At 62.1% G+C, this 21,899-nt stretch overlaps 1 protein-coding gene across 2 annotated transcripts in view; it reads left to right on the top strand.

The window, feature by feature from the left end:
- The first annotated feature begins 1,347 nt into the window (after positions 1 to 1,347).
- The window catches only part of TPCN2 (two pore segment channel 2), a 37,020-nt gene continuing 16,468 nt past the window's right edge, over positions 1,348 to 21,899 (top strand). For both annotated transcript variants that reach the window (XM_012452984.2, XM_064364654.1), the window contains exons 1-8: positions 1,348 to 1,456; positions 7,829 to 7,893; positions 8,531 to 8,607; positions 8,990 to 9,167; positions 11,038 to 11,154; positions 15,703 to 15,809; positions 16,674 to 16,746; positions 20,585 to 20,687. In XM_012452984.2, the coding sequence (XP_012308407.2) occupies positions 1,348 to 1,456; positions 7,829 to 7,893; positions 8,531 to 8,607; positions 8,990 to 9,167; positions 11,038 to 11,154; positions 15,703 to 15,809; positions 16,674 to 16,746; positions 20,585 to 20,687 (829 nt within the window). The remainder of the gene's footprint in view (positions 1,457 to 7,828; positions 7,894 to 8,530; positions 8,608 to 8,989; positions 9,168 to 11,037; positions 11,155 to 15,702; positions 15,810 to 16,673; positions 16,747 to 20,584; positions 20,688 to 21,899) is intronic.

Genomic DNA, 21,899 nt, shown 5'->3' with positions numbered 1-21,899 from the left:
GGAGTGCAATGGCGCGATCTCGGCTCACTGCAACCTCTGCCTCCCAGGTTCAAGCGATTCTCTTGCCTCAGCCTCCTGAGTAGCTGGGATTACAGGCGCATGCCACCTCCCCCAGCTAATTTTTGTATTTTTAGTAGAGACGGGGTTTCACCATGTTGGCCAGGCTAGTCTCGAACTCCTGACCTTGTGATCCACTCGCCTCGGCCTCCCAAAGTGCTGGGATTACAGGCGTGAGCCACCGCACCCGGCTATATTGATTTTAAACCCTTCCCCCGCAAAATGGGGGGAGGAAGCAAAGAGATGTGGCAGAAGGGGAGGTCACAGAGATTGGAAGCATCTTGTTGCATCTTGAGGAGTCTTCACTGTGCTCTTGCTTACTGCTCTGATGATGGAGGAGTTCAAGCTATCATGGAACGAATGCAGTGGCGTCTAGGAGCTGAGAATGATGATACCAGCCAACATTCAGCAAGAAAACCTGGATCTCAGTCCTAGGCCCATGGAAAGAATTCTGCCAACATCCTGGATGAGCCTGGAAGTGGGCTTTCCCCAGAGTCTGCAGATAAGAGCCCACGGCAGCTGACACTGTGACTTTAGCCTTGTGAGGCCCTGAGACAGGGACCCAGTCGAGTTGCTGGTTTCCTGTCCCATAGGACTGAAAGATAATGGCAGTTGTTTCATAGTTTAAGTTTGTGGTAATTTGTCACTGTAGCAATAGAAAATGAATACAAGTCTGTATGCATTAATGTTGGAAACACTTTTTACATATGTTGTAAATATTTTTTAAGTGTGTCATTTGTTTTTAAACTTTTCATTACATTTAGTCTTCCCAATTTCACTATCAGAGGGTAAACTCCAGTTCCATTCTGGGGGAGTCCTTTGCAGTCACCCCAGGTACTCAATACTCACATCCATCAGAATCACCCCGAATGCTTGTTGAAACACACCTTCCTGGGTCCGGCCCGCAGTGTTGCTGATTCAGTAGGTTTAGAAGGGCCCAAGAATTTGCATTTCTAAAATGGTTCCAGGTGATGCTGAGGCTTCTGGCCGGAAGCCCATCCTTTGAGAACGCATTTCTTCCCCAGCCCTCAACCCTTAAGCCCCAGAGAGCTGCCCTGCCCTAGGTGGAAGGAAGCTGAGCTCCACCCCTGAGGGGCGGGGCCCTTAAAGCTCCGCCCCGCGCAGGAGACCCCGTTCTCATTGGCTGGAAGTGCAGGCATCCCCTGCGTCACAGTGCTGTCCGCTCCCCTGCCAGAACGCTAGGGGCGGGGTCTCCGCGCCTGCGCAGTGGAGCCGGGCGCCCGCGGGACTTGCGCTTCTGAGAGTCGGGTCGCGTGCGCGGGCAATCGGATGGCGGAACCCCAGGCGGAGTCGGAGCCCCTGCTGGGCCGGGGCCGCGGCGGTGGCGGCGACTGTCCGGCGGGGCTGACCATTTGCCGCAGCATCCAAGTCGGCCCTGGTGAGCCGCCCGGGCGTGGGGAGGGGGCTGGCCCGAGACCCGGGTCGCGCGTGGGGGTCCCTGTCCACGCACCCCGTGTCCTGCCGGGCGCGCCCCCACCGGGTTCGAGTCCAAGCGGGGCCCGGGCCGCGCCGGGCGCCAGGGGAGCCAGTGTTCTGAGAGCGGGTGGGCTGCGTCCTGCGGACCCCGGCCCGGGGTCGGGGCAGAGCTGGGGTCGCTGCCAGGTCGCGTCCTGATCCCGACCAGACCGGCAGAGAGGCCCTCGCCCAGCCCTGGGCAGCTCCAAGGGAACCGGCCCCCAGCGGCAGGCACCTTCCGTGTGCCTGGGCCGGCCCAGACTCCCTGCTTCCCGAGGGTCACCGTAATGAGGGTCGCCTGATGGACTCAGAGATGGCGGCACTTTGATTTTTCCCGTTTCTTCTGGGGGAAAGCTGAGGCTCAGAGAGAGGCATTCCCTACCCAAGTCACACAGCCAGTAAGTGGCCGAGGTGGGATTCGAACCAGCTGGGAGCGAGGAGTCCTTTGTAGGGCACCTTTCCTGGTCCCACCTCCCGTGGGGCTGGGGCAGGTCCCCTAGACCAGGGCGGCTTCCTCCCCTTGCCCTCTGCCAGCCCAGAGTCTCCTCCCCACTCCCTCCTGCTCTTCCTGTTTCCTGTCCTGGCCTGAAGATTGCTGAGTCCCCCCAGGGTGGGGTGCGTCCGCCCCTCGCTGACACCGGGGGAATTAGGTTCTAGTTAGAGGTGGAAGGACCTTAGCTTCACTTTGCAGATGAGGAAACTGAGGCACAGAGAGGCCCTGAGACGTGCTCAAGGTCGCAGCCCTCTGTTCTGGTGCGGCTGCTGCTAGAATTGCTGTGAGTTCCCACCTGGCCACTTCCCTCTTTGGCCCCTCTTTTCTTCTTTCCTCCTCTGTCCGGAATCGTGACGCCCACCTGCTGGTCTGTAGCATGTGCCCATCCATGGAGTAATGGGGGGCCAAGGAGGGGACCCTGACAGATGAAAACCAGAGGCCGAGGTGGCCACCTGTCTGCACACCTTAGAAGCTGCCTCCAGGAAGTTCTTCCAGTGCTTCCTGGGGCCAGTCAGGAATGAGATCTTCGAGGAGCTGCTCTGGCAGGCCGCTTGATGAGACGCGCAGGATATGGCAGTGTTCAGGGAACATAGACTGTCTGTCTAGGGGTCTGGGTGCCTTTCTGGGGCTGTCACTCCCTGGCCGTGTGACCTTGGCAGTTGCTTAACCTTTCTGTTTTTTTTTTTTATTTTTGAGACGGAGTCTTGCTTTGTTGCCCAGGCTCAGGCTGGAGTGCAGTGGCGAGATCTTGGCTTACTCGACCTCCTGGATTGAAGTGATTCTCCTGCCTCAGCCTCCTGAGTAGCTGGGACTACAGGCGCCCACCACGCCTGGCTAATTTTTATATTTTTAGTGGAGATGGGGTTTCACCTCGTTGGCCAGGCTGGTCTTGATTCCTCACCTCAGGTGATCTGCCCGCCTTGGCCTCCCAAAGTGGTGGGATTACAGGTGTGAGACCCTGCGCCTGGCCACGCTTCACGTTTCCGAATCTCAGTAAAAGGGAGATAATACTAGGGACTGCCTGAGGGGTGTTGTGAGGATTCAGAGGGAATCCAGAGTTTGTCCTCCGCACGGGGCTCTGCGGGCTGGTGTGGGGTCGGTGGCCATCTTGGGTAGGAGCACCATGAGCCTTGCGGGTCCTCCCCTGGCAGGTGAGACCCGCTCTGCTGGGCAGTGTGGCTGGTGAGAGGGGCTCTCGGGAACTGCTCTTTGTCCCCATGCTGTGGCCTCGCCCAGGGCTTCTGAGAACGTGGATAGGACGCTCTGCATTCCGAATCCCCTTGGCCAGGCTCCCCGAGGAGACTCGCAGATCGTGGAACTGCGGAGACTCCGAAAGACTTAGTCTCTGTGCCGGGGTCCGTGCAAGGCTGTGAAGTGAAGGCCCTGTGCTCTGGTTTGCAAGTCCTGTGGTTGGTCTCTTGCCAACGGGTGGGGGGACCTGCTGCTGCGGGCGCCCTGAGGACGCCAGTGGACCCTGCCGTCGGGTCCTTTTGACTCAGCCCCACCTGATGGGGCCAGGGTCAAAGGTTGAGGACAGTTGTTTTCTCTCGTTTCTGGGTCAGAACATCACGCTTTTACTGGTTATGAAGAAAGAGGACAAGGGGTTGCTGTAGTGTAGAAGCTTTAAGAGCAACAGTGAGTGCTGATGACCGGCTCACTCGGCAAAGCACTCTAGCCATAGTAAGATGTTAAATTTGTACTTAGCTCCTGTGGGGTGGGGTCTGTGAGGACCTGGAGAACTGAGAGGTTAAGGGACTTGCCCAGGGTCACACAGCATGCTGGTCAGGGCACGGCTTGTGCAGCCTGGACCCTGGAGCAAGAGGGGAGCGGGAGCTCAGAGCCAGGTGTTGCGGCACGGAGGCTTGGGTTTAGGAGCTGTGTCCAGGCCTGGTGTGCCAGATGCAGCGTCCCAGCCCCTGTTGTCCTTTGTGCCCTGCAGAACCCTCCAGCCCCGGGGGCTGACGGTGTGTGGACAGGTGATTGCTTCCCAGGGCGTTGGACTCAGGGGTGGGTGAGCTGCCCCAAGGGAGTCCCTGGACCCACAAATTGGGGGATGATATTCCTGGCAGAAGCAGCAGCCTGGGTGAAGGGTTGGGGGTTTTGGAAAGTGTGGCGTTGGCAGAGCCAAGTTCAGAATGAGTGGCACGGAGGGTTGAAAGGCAGGAGAGGGGTGGGCCGGAGATGTGGAACCCGCGGGGTAGGCTGGAGTATGGGCCTGGAATGGGGGGGACCCAGGGGAAGCTGTGGGTGCTTCTGGGTGTTTGGAACAGGATCCTTGGGCTGCTGCAGGGTGGAACGGAGGATGGCCAGACCTGGACTTTTACACACCAGCAACCGGAAATCCAGGTGAAAGGGAGCTGCAGGTGCTGGCTGCCCACCACTGAGGCCTGGGATGGCTGGCCGGGGTGCGCCTGAGCGCCCTCCGTGGTCCTGGGGCTGCAGTGAGCCCGGAGCTCAGCAGCTCGTCTCTTGTAGTCTAAGGAGCTTGTACCACTAGATCTCTCCTGGTAGAGATTCTGTCTTTTCCCAGGGAATTTGGTGAGGTGGGCCTCTCAGGTCACCTGCTGCACTGGCAGCTGATTTATTCGTGGATAAATCAGCTTTGAGTCCTGTGTGCTTGAGTTCTGGGCTCTGCAGATACAGCTGGGAACAACAGTGTGGCTTCTGTTCACAGCGACCCCAGGACACGCTCAGGAGACAGAAACAGAAGCTACTTTCAGAGCTTCCCTGGGGAGACATTCGGTGTTCCCATGGTGGGTCTCATGGCTGTGTGTGTGGGCGCCAGAGCTGCAGGGAGGGAAGGCTCTTGCTTCCGGCGAGGCAGCAGGGCCGGGCAGAGCCAGGGTGGGGTCTGGGGCCACCCCACATCTATAATCGGTCCTGGGCCCAGCAACCTCTACCTCATGTCCCCAGGCACGAGCCCCAAGGACAGGAGCAGCTGCCTCCCCAGGGACCTCCACAGAGTCAGCCTCGTGGCCTGGAGCTCTGCCCAGGGTCCAGCACCTCCCGAGCCTCTGCTGCTGCCTCCCAGGTCACTGCCTGGTCTTAGTGCAGCTGTGGGCCTCGAGGGGCAGGCAGGTGTAAAAGCAGAGTCTCAACGGGAAAAGCAGCTGCTTCCCCTCTCCCTGGAAAGTGTCGGCCTCCCCCGGCTTCTCAGTTGCTGTGGTTCTGCCTTCACTTGCTGAGGGGCAGCTACGAAGCAAGGCCACAGAGGTGGCAGGAGCCTGCCATGCTGGTGGGTAGCCTGGGCCCCCACCATGGTCAGTGGACAGAGGTGGCATGTGTCTGCTATACGGGTGGGTAGCCCAGGCCCCCTCACTGCGGTCAGTGGACAGAGGTGACAGGAGCCTGCCATGCTGATGGGTAGCCCAGGCCCCCTCACTGCGGTCAGTGGACAGAGGTAGCAGGGGCCTGCCATGCTGGTGGGTAGCCCAGGCGCCCACCCTGGTCAGTGGACAGAGGTGGCATGTGTCTGCCATGCGGGTGGGTAGCTCAGGCCCCCTCACTGCGGTCAGTGGACAGAGGTGACAGGAGCCTGCCATGCTGATGGGTAGCCCAGGCCCCCTCACTGCGGTCAGTGGACAGAGGTGACAGGAGCCTGCCATGCTGATGGGTAGCCCAGGCCCCCACCGTGGTCAGTGGACAGAGGTAGCAGGGGCCTGCCATGCTGGTGGGTAGCCCAGGCGCCCACCCTGGTCAGTGGACAGAGGTGGCATGTGTCTGCCATGCGGGTGGGTAGCTCAGGCCCCCTCACTGCAGTCAGTGGACAGAGGTGACAGGAGCCTGCCATGCTGATGGGTAGCCCAGGCCCCCTCACTGCGGTCAGTGGACAGAGGTGACAGGAACCTGCCATGCTGGTGGGTAACCCAGGCTTCCTGCTGTGGCTCAGTGGCTGACCAGGTGTGCCCACTGGCTGCTCCTTGGTGGTGAGGGGCTTGCGAGCAGGCTGGGGTGCAGGGCCTTGGCTTCCGTGCCGCCTGACTTTTCCTGTAGGCCACTCTTAGTTAGGAGCCACTGCCACCTTGCCCAGACCTGCCAGGAGGCTCCACCCACTTGTGCTGTTGGTAAAGGTGGGCGGCCACCCTTCAACACGAAGGCATCAGCAGAGGCTGGGGAACTTGGGTGTTCCACGGCTCTGACCCTGGGAGTGATTTGGGTGGGCTTGCTTGGCGCATGGCCTGGGCCAGTGAGGGGATGGGACCTTGTAGCTCTCAAGAAGCCTCACAGCGGTACCTTTGGGTTCTAGATGCCAATTTTCTCTGTCAGTGTGGAATCTGAGGTCTGGGTTGATAGGGGTGGGCGGGGCACTAGGTGTGGTGTCCTGGCTCATGAAGGCTGTGCAGGAGCCAGGGTAGGGCTGGGCAGAGGAGGGATGACAGCAGCCCCGTGTAGTGAGCATGCTTGGGGACCCTGGCAGGGGGCTCCTGCACTCCCGTGTTGGACCTCATAGTACCCTCTGGGGAGTCGAGTTGGTGGCTGTGAACAGCCCCACTTGATGGAGGAGGAGCCAGCCCCAGCCTTCCTGCTAGCCTGTGGAAGAGCCGGGCTCCGAACCCCAAGCCTGGTGCCAGGGCCCTGCAGGACGTGCTGCTTCTCATGGGCTTGCTGGGTGTGCACTGCACGTGGAGCTGCCCTGCCTGGGCCTGGCTGGGTGTGTGTGCTGCACGTGGAGCTGCCCTGCCTGGACCTGGCTGGGTGTGTGTGCTGCACGCGGAGCTGCCCTGCCTGGGCCTGGCTGGGTGTGTGTGCTGCACGCAGAGCTGCCCTGCCTGGGCCTGGCTGGGTGTGCGCTGCACGCGGAGCTGCCCTGCCTGGGCCTGGCTGGGTGTGCGCTGCACGCGGAGCTGCCCTGCCTGGGCCTGGCTGGGCGTGCGCTGCACGCGGAGCTGCCCTGCCTGGGCCTGGCTGGGCGTGTGCTGCACGCGGAGCTGCCCTGCCTGGGCCTGGCTGGGCGTGTGCTGCACGCGGAGCTGCCCTGCCTGGGCCTGGCTGGGTGTGTGTGCTGCACGCGGAGCTGCCCTGCCTGGACCTGGCTGTGTGTGTGTGCTGCACGCGGAGCTGCCCTGCCTGGGCTTGACTGGGTGTGCACTGCACGCGGAGCTGCCCTGCCTGGGCCTGGCTGGGTGTGTGTGCTGCACGCGGAGCTGCCCTGCCTGGGCCTGGCTGGGTGTGTGTGCTGCACGCGGAGCTGCCCTGCCTGGGCCTGGCTGGGTGTGTGTGCTGCACGCGGAGCTGCCCTGCCTGGGCCTGGCTGTGTGTGTGTGCTGCACGCGGAGCTGCCCTGCCTGGGCTTGACTGGGTGTGCACTGCACGCGGAGCTGCCCTGCCTGGGCCTGGCTGGGTGTGTGTGCTGCACGCGGAGCTGCCCTGCCTGGGCCTGGCTGGGTGTGTGTGCTGCACGCGGAGCTGCCCTGCCTGGGCCTGGCTGGGTGTGTGTGCTGCACGCGGAGCTGCCCTGCCTGGGCCTGGCTGGGTGTGTGTGCTGCACGCGGAGCTGCCCTGCCTGGGCCTGGCTGGGTGTGCGCTGCACGCGGAGCTGTCCTGCCTGGGCCTGGCTGGGTGTGCGCTGCAGATGGAGCTGCCCTGCCTGGGCCTGACCTGCGTGCGTGATGCCGAGGCACCTACCTGGTTCGGTTCCTGCCCTGGGCAGGCATGGTTCGGCCCCACTGCTGGGTGGAGGCATCTCCTTGCAAACGGCCTTGGGAAGAATTGTAGCTGGCATCTTCCCTTGATCACGGGGGTCCTGAAGGGTGAGGCCATGTCATCCTGCTAGGTCACCTGATGTGTCCCCTCTGCCTGCAGGTGCCGCGGCCCAGTGGGACCTCTGCATTGATCAGGCTGTGGTCTTCATCGAAGATGCTATTCAGGTTGGTGGCACCTGCTCCCTGCGGCTGGGCCTGGGTGGTGGCCGCCCTCTGATTGGCTCGCCTGTCCAGGGGCGACTGACAGACCAAGGCCTCAGGTGCTGGACTGTAGGTGAAGGTAACTGAGGGCAGGGCCTCTGGGCACGACGCTCCCTCCGTCCCCGGAGGACTCGTCTTCTGCATCCTGCAAGCGTTTGCTACTTTGATGCACCGTGTTCCGAGGCCTGTGGTGGGCCACCCCGTTCTAGGTCCCGGGTGGGTGGGGGCATCCCGGAGGATGACACGGCTGCACGGGGAGTGGGAGGGCCAGCCCTACACAGAAAAGAGCACCTCACAGGCAGACCACGGCATGGCCGTGCCCTCAGCAAGTGTTCCCTGAGTGTTTGCACACCCACCCACCATGGGCGTGTGGCCTGAGAGTGCTTGTCTGTTGGGCAAACCTCGTGGTTTGTGATGGTGTGGGCCTGCTGGGTCGGGGCCGGCCATGTCCATGTGCTGAAGTGTACCCTATGATCCACAGCCTGAGGCTTGGGCCTGTTTGAATGAGGACAGGCACCTCGTGTGGCTGTGTGTGTGGGGCTTGGGTCCAGGCGCACCCTGCACGCACCCCGTCATGCCTCGTGTGACTTTTCACTTCCAGTACCGTTCCATCAACCACCGGATGGATGCCAGCTCGCTGTGGCTTTACCGATGGTATTACTCGAACGTGTGCCAACGGTGAGAACACACCCATGTGGAACTCAAGGTTCCTGTCGGCTTGCATGGTGGCGGGAGGCTGGCCCCCGAGCGGGAACCACAACTGATCTCAGGGTTCAGACAGGCTCCTCTCCCCACATAGACTGGGCCGCTACCATCATCCTCTCTGGAAAGGAGCCCGGCCTGTGGGTGGAGGGCTCCTTTGACAACAAGGGTTCCCTTCTGGAATGCAGGATCAGCCCTCGACAGTGGAGCTCTGAGCAGATGCGTGATCTTCCCAGTCACGAGTGTCTGTGCTTAGGCTGTGCCAGCTCCCGCGCTTCTGACCGGGGAGCCGCTGATCGGCCTCTGGGCCCCGAGGGCTGCTGGCTCCTGCCTGTTCATGTTTCTGTCCCCTTGCCAGGACTTTGAGCTTCACCATCTTCTTGATCCTGTTTTTGGCTTTTGTTGAGACCCCGTCCTCGCTCACGCGCACGGCGGACGTGCGCTACCGTGCCGCGCCCTGGGAGCTGCCCTGCGGCCTGACTGAGAGCGTCGAGGTGCTCTGCCTGCTGGTCTTTGCGGCCGACCTCTCTGTGAAGGTGAGGTGGGCACCGGGCCCTCCGCACGCTGCCCTGGCCTCCCAGTGCCTGGCCGCTGCTGTCCTGGTTTATTGCCGATTCTCTGGAGCAGGCTGCCTTTCCCCAGACTTTGCACTTTGACCTGCTGAGCAAAGCACGGTTTCTTGGACAAGCATGTGCCTGAGGCAGAGGCTGTGCCAGCCCTCCTTCCTCTCTTAAGGCGCACACTGAGGCCGTCTGCCATCGGGGGTGGCGCAGGCTGGCAGGGCCTCTGGGAATGGTCCAGGGTCCGCAGTGCTGCTGTGAGGAGAGGTCCCTAGTGAATAAGGGAGGCCCAGGTGGTCCCCCCTCAAGGCTCACCCTGCCAACCCACATTGAAGAGGAGAGGAGGTGAGTATGGGGCAGACAGCCGCTGCTGCACGTTTGACTCTGGATTCTGCCTGTGATGCACGTCCTTCCAGAAGCTGAGGTGGGCCTTTGGTGCTCACCTAAGCTTTGGAGCCTCGGCAGAGGCCTAACGACTTTCCAGGGAGGTACAGGCTACGTGTTCTGTTGTTTCTATGAAACGGTGATTCCAGCGCTGCCGTCCCAGGGCCCCCACGTCTATGCCCATGGTGTTAGGTTGGGCCCAGGCGGCAGCATTCCTCAGCGCCAGCCCTGCCGCTCCTTGGCTGGGCCTCAGGTTCACGTGGCCTCGTGGTGGGTGGGGCCCCCGCGCGGCGCTGCCCTGCAGTCCTGTGTGGCCGGGAGGGCTGCGTGCTGACCGAGGCTGTGGCTGGACCCGGGCAGTTTCTCACTTCTTCCTTTTCGCTCATCATGTGGTTAGCAGGTCTGGGGGTTTCTCAACTGGAACTGAAACTGGCAAGAAGTTGTCATTAGCGTTTTTTGAATAGTTGGGGTGTTTGAGAAGTGTCAAAAGGTGAGAGAGGGTACATCAGCAAGCTGTGACCTCTGGGGACTTTTAATTTTTTTTTGAGACAGAGTCTCGCTCTGTCGCCCAGGCTACGGTGCAGTGGCGTGATCTCAGCTCACTGTAACCGTCGCTTCTCGGATTCAAGTGATTCTCCTGCCTCAACCTCCCGAGTAACTGGGATTATAGGCATCCACCACGATGCCTGGCTGATTTTTGCATTTTTGGTGGAGACGGGGTTTCATCATGTTGGCCAGGATAGTCTCCTGACCTCGAGAGATCCACCTGCCTCGGCCTCCCAAAGTACCGGGATTACAGGGGTGAACCATCGCGCCCGGCCTCTGGAGACTTTCTTGACAGTGGGAAATGGCAGTTAGGTAAGGGAAGAACAGACCCGCTCTCACTTCCCAAACTGCTTTACTGTGGCAGTGCCCTGTGACTCGCCCAAACTGCTTTACTGTGGCAGTGCCCTGTGACCCGAAGCTGGCAGTGTTGCTGAGTCTTCCAAAGGCGCTGGGACCCTTCCTGCAGCCAGCTACTGTGGGGCCGTGCTGGGGCTGCCTGAGCTCTGTCACCTGAAGCAGCATTTGCAGGGCTGCGGGCGGGACAGAGTGCCACACTGAGTGCTCAGACGCCTGCCCGCCGAGCCCGTGCTGTTCTAGCCTTTTCCAGAATGCATTCCATGTCTTCTCAGCCTGCACAGGGTGGGGTCGGATCAGAGGGACAGGCAGGAGCCCCCCATTCCTGATGAGGACCCCAGGCCAGAGCTTCGGTGCTGCCTGAGGTTGCATAGAAAGTCCCTGGTAGGCTCGGGCGGGAGCTGGGGCCTCCTGACCGCTGCTCAGCGTCCCGTGGGGACCACGCTGTTGTGGAAGCATGCCCTGCCCCGGTCGCCTTGTCCCTGCCCTGCGCACCGTTGTTCTCTGGCTATAGGGCCAGCGTGTGGGGCTGCTTGCTGCTCACCGCCCTTCTCTCTTGCAGGGCTACCTGTTTGGGTGGGCACATTTCCAGAAGGACCTTTGGCTGCTGGGCTACCTCGTGGCGCTGGTTGTGTCTCTGGTGGACTGGACCGTGTCCCTGAGTCTCGTATGTCATGAGGTAGGTGGTGAGGTGGCCTGAGGCAGGCGGAGAGCTCTGGGGGGTGTGGGTGCAAGGCCCACGTGAGTGCTGGGATGGGGGCCCTGAGCCCGCCCGCCCTCCTGCCCAGCACTGGCCACCTTCCATGGCATTTTATAACTTGTTGGCTGCAGAGCCTTGTTCCCATCTTGCAGATGAAGACGGAGGCCTGGACAAGGCACAGGGCTCCCCCTGGCTCCCCCTGATGGTGAGGGCGGGCCTGGGAGTGGGCTCCAGGACTCCTGTTTCCTGGCTGCCCGCTCTCTAGCTGAAGGCCTTGGCTGTCTAGCCCCACATGAGAGCGCTGTCCCAGGACCTCACTATGCCCTGTCGCCACAAGCCCCCAGCTCTGTGAGGCCTGACAGTGAGAAAGCCCACTTACCCTGCCATGCTCAGCCCTTTCCACCACAGCATCTCGGCTGCCCCTCAGCGCCTAGAAGCACCCCCTGTGCTTTGGGAGAACAGAGCTGGGAGAGGTGGGTGTGGAGTCAGCAGAATTCACTGGGGCTGTCGGGGAAGCAGAGCCCTGCAGTTGCTTCGTGGAGAGAATGAACAGGGCTTTAGGCAGTCGCCAAGAACCAAACGGTGAAAGGAAGCCCAGTGGAACCCAGAAAGCAGGGAGCAGCCCCACCTGTGGGCCAGGGGGCACGGGGGAGACATGGCGATGTTAGCACCTGGAAGCCCAGGGTAGGGGCCCAGAGAGCTGGGACCTTGCCCTCTGCCTTCTGGGAGGGAGTGCTGCCTGGTGGGCACTGGTGCCTCCCAGAAGCTCAGTGAGGTTGGCCCCGGCAGTGCTGATGGGGAGGCTGAAAGCTTCGGGTGCAGCCAGTAGGAACAGCCAGTGACAGGAAGGAGGGAGCACATCTCCAGCTCCGCCTCCCCCAGGGACCTGCTGGCAGGACCTGGTTGGGAGTAGCTGCTGAGGAGAGCTGGAAGGGGCGGTGTGTTCATAACCTGCACGCCTGTCTGTTCGGAGACGACACATGAGTGCCTGGCACGGGCAAGGGCCCCATCTGTTGCCAGGGGGCTCTCGGGCCAGTGCCTGGCTCTGCCTTTGTCTGGGTAGCTGTGCTGTTGGCATCAGGCATAGCCTGCGTCTCTGTTGTGGATGCACTTCTCTGTGGTGGATGCATTGTGCGCGGTGGAGGGAGTTAGGAGCAGGGTGGCTGAGGGAAGAGGCCCCGCTGCATCCCCAGGACTCCTTGTCCTGGCCAGAGAGCCTCCTCCTTGAGATACCCATGGTGGGCATTCACGTGGGGCACCAGCTCCTCACGCCACGTGTCCATGAAGAGCTGCTTATTCAGAGCAGGCTGTCCACGTGCTTCCTCCCAGACCTCGTCCCCAGCTTTCTCCCTTCTCTTTCCACGCCCCTGTCTTCCACCTGGGAATCATCCCCTTCTTCATTCCACACCGGGGACCACCCTGCCCCGCCCACTGCAGAGCTTTCCCTTCTGGGGCATCCGTGCGGGGCTGTCTTGATGGAGGCTGGAGTGCACATATGTGCGTTTCTGGCACACGTGGGCTGGCCGTCACTCTGCATGTCTGCAAACCAGGCCTGAGGTTTTCCTTCGTGGTCATCCGTTTAGTCGTCAAGGGCTCCCACAGGCGTTGGGTGGCTTGCGCGGAGGACTGGGTGCCCCCCGCCTTGCACCTGGTGGGTTGGATAACACCCGGGCTGTCAGTCACTATTGGGTTTTGATCATTCACCCTTATCTTTCCACGGCTGTTTAGACATGGTTTCTCTCCAAGGCCTTGGGTCTGAGGGTCTGAGGGGCTTAACTGGCATTGTGGTTGCTTGTCATTGGAGGCGGGTCACCTGGACGCACCTTCCCATCCTCACAGAGGTCTCATGGCCCCAGCGTCACGGGACGGCCTCAGGCTTGGCCTGCTGTGTCTGGGGAAGCTGCACTGTATGTGTGCATCTGACTAGGTGAGGCTCCAAGTTCCCAGGCAGGGGAGGGGACGACCCAGCAGCACCTGCAGCCCCTCCTCGGCCTGTAGAGGGGCTGAAAGAAGCCTTTGTTTTCAGGGCCCAAGACCAGAGCTTCCCAATCAGTGGGCGGTGAGTGGGTTCTGGGTGAGCTGGGTGACAGGGCAGGGGCCAGAGCCCCATGCAGTTCTCTGTTCACTGCTGTCCCTTGGCCTTCTCAGTCCTGTGCCAGGCCCTGGGGTCCCTTTTGAGGATGCTAAGTACACCCAGGGAGTCGAGAGAGTGCCTGGGATTGGCCACCTGCAGACGCTCCGGAGGGCCCGCTGTGCTGGTGCTGGCTGGACCTTGGTGAACAGAACAGGCAGGTCCCTTGTCCTCGGGGAGCCCCTTCTGGAGTAGAGGGAGACAGACTTCCGGTGCATGGAAGCGCCAATGCAGAGTGTGATTCCCAGTGTGGTAGGTGCCAGAAGGGGGCAAGGCAGCACTGGCAGAGGCGGTGTTCTGCAGGGATGGGGCGCTGAGCCGGCCAGCTGCGTAGAGGCTGGTGGCTTGAGGGCTGTGGCCTGAGGCCTGGGAAGGGGCTGGACTGACTGGCGGGGCCTGCTCCGGGGACCCCGAAGGCCATGGGCAGAGCTGTGGGCAGCTGTTAGAGGGTTTTGTTTTTGTGCAAGGAGCTGATAGCTCTGTGTTTCTAAAACAAGGTACCGATGAGGATGCAAGACCGCAGTTGAGAGCGTGGATTTGAGATTAACAGAGGCCAGAGTATAAATGTGATACTTAAGGGACTGAATGCAGGTGTGAGGCCAGAGAGGAGGTGGGGGCAGGGAGGGGAGGTGGGGGCAGGGAGGGGAGGTGGGGGCAGGGAGGGGAGGTGGGGGCAGGGAGGGGAGGTGGGGGCAGGGAGGGGAGGTGGGGGCAGGGAGGGGAGGTGGGGGCAGGGAGGGGAGGTGGGGGCAGGGAGGGGAGGTGGGGGCAGGGAGGGGAGGTAGGGGACAGGGAGGGGAGGTGGGGGCAGGGAGGGGAGGTGGGGGCAGGGAGGGGAGGTGGGGGCAGGGAGGGGAGGTGGGGGCAGGGAGGGGAGGTGGGGGCAGGGAGGGGAGGTGGGGGCAGGGAGGGGAGGTGGGGGCAGGGAGGGGAGGTGGGGGACAGGGAGGGGAGGTGGGGGACAGGGAGGGGAGGTGGGGGCAGGGAGGGGAGGTGGGGGCAGGGAGGGGAGGTGGGGGCAGGGAGGGGAGGTGGGGGCAGGGAGGGGAGGTAGGGGACAGGGAGGGGAGGTGGGGACAGGGAGGGGAGGTAGGGACAGGGTGCCCAGCACAGGTGGATCAGGCAATGCGGGGCGGACAGGAGCGCCGATACAGCTGTGTCTGGTGCCAAGGGCGCCAGGCAGGATGAGAAGGTGTTCATGGGGACCCCCAGGTGGGTCCCAGTGGCTGGGAGGGGAGGATGGGCTGGGACAGGAGCAGGGGAATGGGGTGAGTAGAGGAGACAGCAGGGAAACATGGCATGATGGAAGGGGTGAACATACTCATGTGTGATGGTTGGGACAGGAGGTGGTGATGGAGCCAACCATGAGAAGGTGGGGTGGGTTCACAGGACTGTGGGTGGTGGCGGTGGGCGGGCCCTTCTGCCCCCACAGGAGGAAAGCAGGGAAGACAGGGATACTTGGGAGAGTGTGTGGGTGTGAGTCTGTGTTGCATGGCCATACGGGAATACCTGAGGCTGGGTATTCGTAGAGAAGGGTCTATTTGGCTCATGGCTCTAGGCTACATGGGAAGCATGGCACTGGTATCTGCGTCTGGTGAGGCCTCAGGAAGCGTCCACTCATAGCAGAAGGAGATGGGGAGCAGGTGTGTTACATGTTGAGAGGCCCCCAGACTCCTTTTAACAGCCAGATCTCTCGTGAACCCGTTACCTGGAGTCACTCTGGTAGGGAGGGCACCAGGCCATTCATGAGGCATCCGCCCCATGACCCAGACCCTCCCACTAGGTCCCATCCCCAACACTGGGCATCAGATTCCATGTGAGATTTGGAGGGACGCACAGTCACACGGTGTGAGTGTAGAGTGTGGGTGCAGTAAGCTTGGAGGGCGCTGTGTGAGTTTGGGGTAGGGGTGGGGCTCCTGGGGGCAGTGTCTGTGTCTGGGAGGGGAAGGCTTGGAGGTGGGGGCATGAGGAGAGGTGGGTTGACGGGGGAGGAGGCAGGGATGGTCCCCTGAGATGCTGGGTGTGCTGGGCAAGGCAGGAGGGTCCCGAGAGAGGCATGGGGCCTCCACCGTTTCCAGCTGTGTCCTGGCTGGGCAGAGGGGAGGATTGCCTTGGACAGGGATGAAGATTGCCTTGGACAGGTTGGGCAGCCCGTGTATGCAGTGCCCAGGAGATGGGAGATGACGGGGAGGCCTGTGACCGGGAAGGATTTCATGGCATGCAGCCTGGGGCAGCCCTCAAGGCCAGCTCTGGAGTCAGGCCCCCAACTCTGAGCTCAGTGCCCCTGGAGGGGCCCCCAGGGCACTGGGGTCTCTGAACTGTGTGCCCACCTGGGTGGTAGGTGGGGGGTGGATGAAGTGGGCGACGTGGTTCTCAGTTGCCCGGGTCTCTTCTAGCCCCTGCGGGTCCGCCGGCTCCTCCGCCCCTTCTTCCTGCTGCAGAACTCCTCCATGATGAAGAAGACCTTGAAATGCATCCGCTGGTCGCTGCCAGAAATGGCCAGGTGGGCTTGTGGCTCCCGGGGTGCGCAGGGTTGGGAAGAGGCTCTCTCTGCCCCAGGCCGTGCGGTTGCGGGCGGGGCCCACCGGAGTCTCATCGGCATTCCCGGCTGGCTGGTGACAGTGTGGGGTGGCTGCTGGGTGGGCATTTGGGGTCTCTGTGGTTCCAGCAGTCCCGCAGAGGCCTCCCTGCAGACACCCCAGCCCCAGCTCGAAGGCTGCTGAGTCCCGTGGGCCCTCCCTCCAATGGGTCTCCTCTTGTGCCCTCTGTCCCCGCTGTGGCTGTGACTGCCTCTCCCCTCTGCCGTCCCCTTCCACTCATGGTGTCTGCACGCCGCCAGCATAGACTATAAAGCCGAGCTGCTCCTGATGGCACCCCTGCTTGGGAGCCCTCGCGGCTCTTGTCACTGCTGGAAGTGGAGGGCTGTCTGCCTGCGCCCCAGGCCCAGCCTCTTTCTAGCCTCGGCTAGCCCCATCCCGGTCCCCCGCCGCCCTCCGCTCTTGCCAGGGGCAGCGTTGCCTGAGTCCCTAGTGGCCACATGCTGACCCCTCCCTATCCAGCTCTGGTAGATGTAAGTGTCCTCCCCTCTGAGAGCCCCGGGTCTGCGGATGCTGTCTCAGCTGGGCCCCCAGGGTTTCATTTGTCACTGTCAAAGGAGGGACCCCGCCAGGGCAGGACCAATCTTTCCTCTGGGTCCTGTGAGCTGAGCGTGAGGCAAGGCCCCTGGGGAGAGGGGGATCCTGCTGCTGGCATCCACCCCAGCTGCTGCAGACTCCAGGGTGCTCCTGTAACCGAGCCCCGCAGGCAGGTCAGGTGTTGCTGGGCCTGCCACCCGCCTGGCCCGGGCTGAGTGCCACACTCTCCCCAGCGTCGGGCTGCTGCTGGCCATCCACCTGTGCTTCTTCACCATGTTCGGGATGCTGCTGTTCGCCGGCGGGAAGGTAGGAAGGTAGGGCGCCCTCGGGCTGGGGCTGGGACTGCCCTTTGCTGTGACTGACAGAGGGCGCTGGGCCGGCGTCGGCTGCACACCGTCCAGTAGTTAGCAGTGGCCCATCCGGGGCTAAGGGGTCTGCTTCGGGTGGCCACAGTGCTCCACCACCCCGCTGCCCGCATACCTTTCTGTCCTGGGGTCTCCTGGGCTCCGGGCCACTTGTCCTGTGGGCTGCCCCTCTCCCACCCTCCCCTGTTCCCTCCCACCCTGACTCAGTTCCCCCATCCTCCTTCCCTTTTCCCTCCCGCCCTAGTCCCCTCCCTCCTCCCCTCCTGCCTTTCTCCCTGTCTACCCGCCCATCCCCACCAGGCCGTTCCCTGAGGGTGGTTCCTCTGGTTTCTCCTCCAGCCCCGTTCATTTTCCTCCTGGACATCAGGCTTGCCCTGCACCCTCTGCAGCTGCAGCTCCCAGGCTCGCTGGCCTGTAGGGAGGGCCCCCAGCTCCCATGCCCTGTCCCGCCACTAGTCCCACCGAATCCTCCTCTCCACCTGCCTGGGGCAGCTGCCCCAGCCGGCAGCTCGATGCTGTGTGGAGGTGTCTGCCTGTCCCCCACACCCTCCTGCAGTGCTGCGTGTCTGTCCTGTCCTGCCCAGGGGCACCATCCTCCTCGGGGCTGGGGCCACGCAGTGTCTCTGCAGCGTTGTCGTGGGAGTGAACAGTGCTCAGCCACACTGCTGTTCCTGCCTGTGGCTGTGTTGGGGTTTGGTGTGTGTTGTCCAGAGGGGAAGAGAAGCCCCGAGGCCTCTCACCCAGATGGAAGCAGTCTGTGAGCTCTGTGCGTGTGTTGTCTGTGTGTCTGTGTGCGTGTGCATATGTGTGCATGTCTGTGTGTGTGTGTCTTTGTGTGCGTGTCTGTAGGTGGTGGGGGCAGCTGGGCTGTGTGTGTGTGTGTCTTTGTGTGCGTGTCTGTAGGTGTTGGGGGCAGCTGGGCTGTATGTGTGCATGTGTGTGCGTGTCTGTAAGTGGTGGGGGCAGCTGGGCTGTGTGTGTCTGTGTGTGTGTGTGTCTTTGTGTGCGTGTCTGTAGGTGGTGGGGGCAGCTGGGCTGTGTGTGTGTCTGTGTGTGCGTGTCTGTGTGTGTGTGTGTGTGTCTGTGTGTGTGTCTGTAGGTGGTGGGGGCAGCTGGGCTGTGTATGTGTCTGTGTGCATGTCTGTGTGTGTGTGTCTTTGTGTGCGTGTCTGTAGGTGTTGGGGGCAGATGGGCTGTATGTGTGCATGTGTGTGCGTGTCTGTAGGTGGTGGGGGCAGCTGGGCTGTGTGTGTCTGTGTGTGTGTCTTTGTGTGCGTGTCTGTAGGTGGTGGGGGCAGCTGGGCTGTGTGTGTGTCTGTGTGTGCGTGTCTGTGTGTGTGTCTTTGTGTGCGTGTCTGTAGGTGGTGGGGCAGCTGGGCGGTATGTGTGCATGTGTGTGCGTGTCTGTAGGTGGTTGGGGCAGCTGGGCTGTGTGTGTGTCTGTGTGTCTTTGTGTGCGTGTCTGTAGGTGGTGGGGGCAGCTGGGCTGTGGAGGTGGAACTGGCGGACAGAATCTCAGGCCGTCCGTGTGACTGTCCAGTGACCACTGCTGTGGCGCTGTTTTCCAGAGCCCACGCCAGGTGGATGGCGTCAGCGTGGGGCACTGGAAGTGGCAGCAGCCTCAGCCTTGAGCCTGGGGTGTGGTCCTCCGCCCTGGGAAAGCAGAGGGTCCCGTCCCGAGGCACCTGGAAGGGTTGGCTCCTCCAGGCATGGGTTTCTGCCCCATGGAGGGGACCTGGGGGAGCAAGGGGTGCCTCGTATGAGGGGTCAGGCTGCTTGTCATGGTCTTGGCAGGAATCTGGATCCCTGTCCGAGGCAGGGCTTGAAAGGGGCATGGGGTGGTGGCTGGCCTGCCCTGCTTTCCTTCCCTGACCATCGTGCCCTGCCAGCCTGGCCTGGGACGGTAGCCAGGCTGTGCTTCTGGGTGGCCTTGCTGGCGTCCCCGGCTCCTGCTGGCTGGGTGCAGCGGCCGCCTTGCTTTCGCTTCCTTTGTGAGCACTGTCCAGAGCCAGCCTGCTTGTCCCCCGCTGGCGTTGCTCATTGTGAAGCTCCGGCCTGGGTTGGTTTTGAAGAACCAGGGTTGGCGTTGGGGTGTGCAGTCCCCAGCGGCGGTGATGCTACTATCCCGTTTTATAGACGTTTCTCAGGTTGGGGCGGGGGCTGGTTGTGGCAGGTTGGGTGGGAGCCCAGGGCTCCTCTGCGTCCCTGCAGAGCTGTGGCTCGGGCTGGGCTGTAGGTACGGGAGGTCACGCCTAGGGTCTGCCTGAGTAGGAGCTGAATTGTCGAGGAGGAGCGTGCGGCTTGCTGGGAGGTGCGCAGTGTGGGTTGGGAGATGGGCTGGGGCAGGGCCACCTGCCTTGGGGAGTTGTGTCGGCTCTGTGGACCTCAGTGTCCTTGTCTGTTAGGTGGTGTGGGTGTGAGAACCTTCCTCAGCTGACTCCAAGTCTGGCCCCAAACCTTGCTCAGTGGGCGCTCGGTGGGCCTGCTTTACATTTGGGAACGTGGTGGTTCTGACTGGGTTGGGCTGGGAGGGGCGAGGCCCAGGAGGGCTGAGTGCTCCGGTCCTGCCGTCCCCGGTGACTGCTGGAGGCCAGCCTGCCCTCCAGGCCTTGCTCTGCTCCTCCACTCTGGCTTGGGCTGAGGGCCAGGAGGGGCCACTTTGCTCTCTCCATCGGGGAAGCCTGTCCCCACCCGTGGCTCTGTGCCTGGCAGTGCTCCCCGCCTCGTGCCTTCCTCCCATGGCCCCTGTGCCCCTCCCCCTAGTGGATGTGGAGTCTTCACCACCAGTAAGCTCACGTGTCCTTGGGAGCCCCTGACTGGGCTGACGAGGGGGTAGTGCCATTTTATAAGTGAAGCCTCGGAGGCCTCTGTGCTATCCTGTGGCCCTGAGGCAGGAACGGTGGCCTGTGCGAGACAGAGTGGCCGTCACAGGCAGCTCCGTGCAAGGGCCTGCTTGCGGGGTTGTCCCTTGGCCAGCAGCTGGGATTGTGGCTTTGAAACGATCCCTAAGAGAGGAGGTTGCTTTGTGTGCTTGGGTGCCGAGTCCCGCTCTGCCAGCTGCCCACACACTTCATACAACCAGTCTGCTTTGCAGGGACCACCCATCTTCCGGCTGGGGGTCTGGAGGGTCGGTAGGCAGAGGGTGCCCACGAGCCCGGCCCCAGTGAGAGCCCTGGGCCCAGAGTCTCAGGTGGAATTGCTTTCAGAGCAGAAACATTGCATGTGTCCGCCGTGTTTTGTGGCTGGGACCCTTCTCCAGGGAGAGAGGATAGAGACTCCGGTGTGGATGCCACAGCCACGAGCATGGTGCCACTGGGTCCCGAGGGTGGCCGTGGGCCCGACACAGCCTCTAGAGCAGACTTCACGAGGGGTCCGACCTTCCCCGCCCTGGCAGCCTGGGCCCCTCCTGCCCCTTCTGCCCCTGACCTGCAGCCTCACTGCTCACACAGTGCACGGCAGAGTCAGCTTCGACCAGGCGCGCTGGCCTGAGGGAGGGCTGTGGTCACTAGGCCGGCCGAGGGCTCTTGCCGTGATCCTGAGCCAGCCTGCTTCTGGGCACCATGTCCATGCGGGTGAGCGGTCTCCCTGGGTACCTGCTCTTGTGCCTGGAGATCCTGAGTTTGGTCCCATCTGGCCGTGAGCTCAGCCTGCTGGGAGGCCACAGGGAGCTGCAGGCCGGGCATCGGGTGGATGGTACCAGGTGGTTGGGCCCGGGGCCTGGAGCTCAGCCTGTGGGGTGGGGACCCAGTGGTGCTCTAGAGCTGTGCTTCTGCTCTCAGCAGGATGACGGGCAGGACAGGGAGAGGCTGGCCTACTTCCGGAACCTGCCTGAGTCTCTGACTTCCCTCTTGGTGCTGCTGACCACGGCCAACAACCCTGACGGTGCGTGCAGGCCAGGGAGGGACCCTGGGGGTCGGCGAGCCTGGCATGGGGGGCTGGGGTGGGACGCTGAGCCTTCGACCCCAGTGGGAGTGTCAGGCCTTTTTATCAACAGGCGGGGAAGCAAGGGAGACTTTTCCTTCCTCCCTTCTTTTCCTTTCTCTTCTTTCTTGTCTTGGTTTTCTCCTCCCTCTCTCTCCTCTCTTCTCTTTCCTTCTTTCCTTTCCCTCTCCTGCCTTTGCTTTCTCACCTCCTCCTTCCTTTTTGTCTTCCTCTCCTCTTCCCCCGTCTTCTCACTTGTCTGAGAAGCTGAAAGTGGCTGGTGTTCTTCATAGGATGATGATGGCAGTGGTCAGTGGGGTCCCCCGGTGCCCTCCCGCTGGAGGTCGGTGGTCAGTGGGGTCCCCCGGTGCCCTCCCGCTGGACGTCGGTGGTCAGTGGGGTCCCCCGGTGCCCTCCCGCTGGAGGTCGGTGGTCAGTGGGGTCTCCCGGTGCCCTCCCGCTGGACTCCGGTGGTCAGGGGGGCCCCCCGGTGCCCTCCTACTGGAGATCCACAGCCCCACGCCTGTTGCTGCCGAGGTCCACTGTGGGAGCCACTGGGCAGCAGCATGTGAGGCCCAGAGTCTTACTGGCCACGATGCTCACCCTGTGTGGTGCTGATGGGGCCTCCGCTGCTCAGGGCAAGTGTGGCCAGGATGGAGGCCATGGTCCTGGGGTTGGCTGTGGCCTGGCCACCCTGGCTGGTGCCTTTCATTGGAGCTCACAGCCCCGGAGACCTTCCCTGGAGGGCAGCCCGGGAGTGTCCACACTTGGGGGAGTTGTGCAGCCTGACCCTGAGCGCTGTCCCTTGTGTCCTCTGAGTCCTAGCAGGTGACCACAGGGGGAGCAGGACTGTCCGTGGGGAGGGCTGCAGGGAGGCTTTCAGCCCTGTGCGCAGATGGATGTCCTTGATAGGTAGGGAGTTCCCCGTCCTGGAGGGTGTGCAAGCAGAGTTGAGGTGAGAGATTGAATTTGGACAGGAAGGCCTCTCAGCCCTCCCAGGAGACTTCCTTTTTTTTTTTTTATTCTTTCTTTCTTTTTCTTCTTCCTCAGCTTCCTGAGTAGCTGGGACTACAGGCATGAGCTACCACGCCTGGCTAATTTTTGTATTTTTAGTAGAGATGGGGTTTCACCATGTTGGCCAGGCGGGTCTCAAACTCCTGACCTCAAATGATC

This window comes from Aotus nancymaae, unplaced genomic scaffold, assembly GCF_030222135.1.
Source record: "Aotus nancymaae isolate 86718 unplaced genomic scaffold, 86718_ANA_hifiasm-v0.15.2.pri h1tg000059l, whole genome shotgun sequence".
Lineage (NCBI taxonomy): Eukaryota > Metazoa > Chordata > Mammalia > Primates > Aotidae > Aotus > Aotus nancymaae.
Note: the sequence above shows the minus strand (reverse complement) of the source record. Positions and strands in the feature narration are given on the sequence as shown.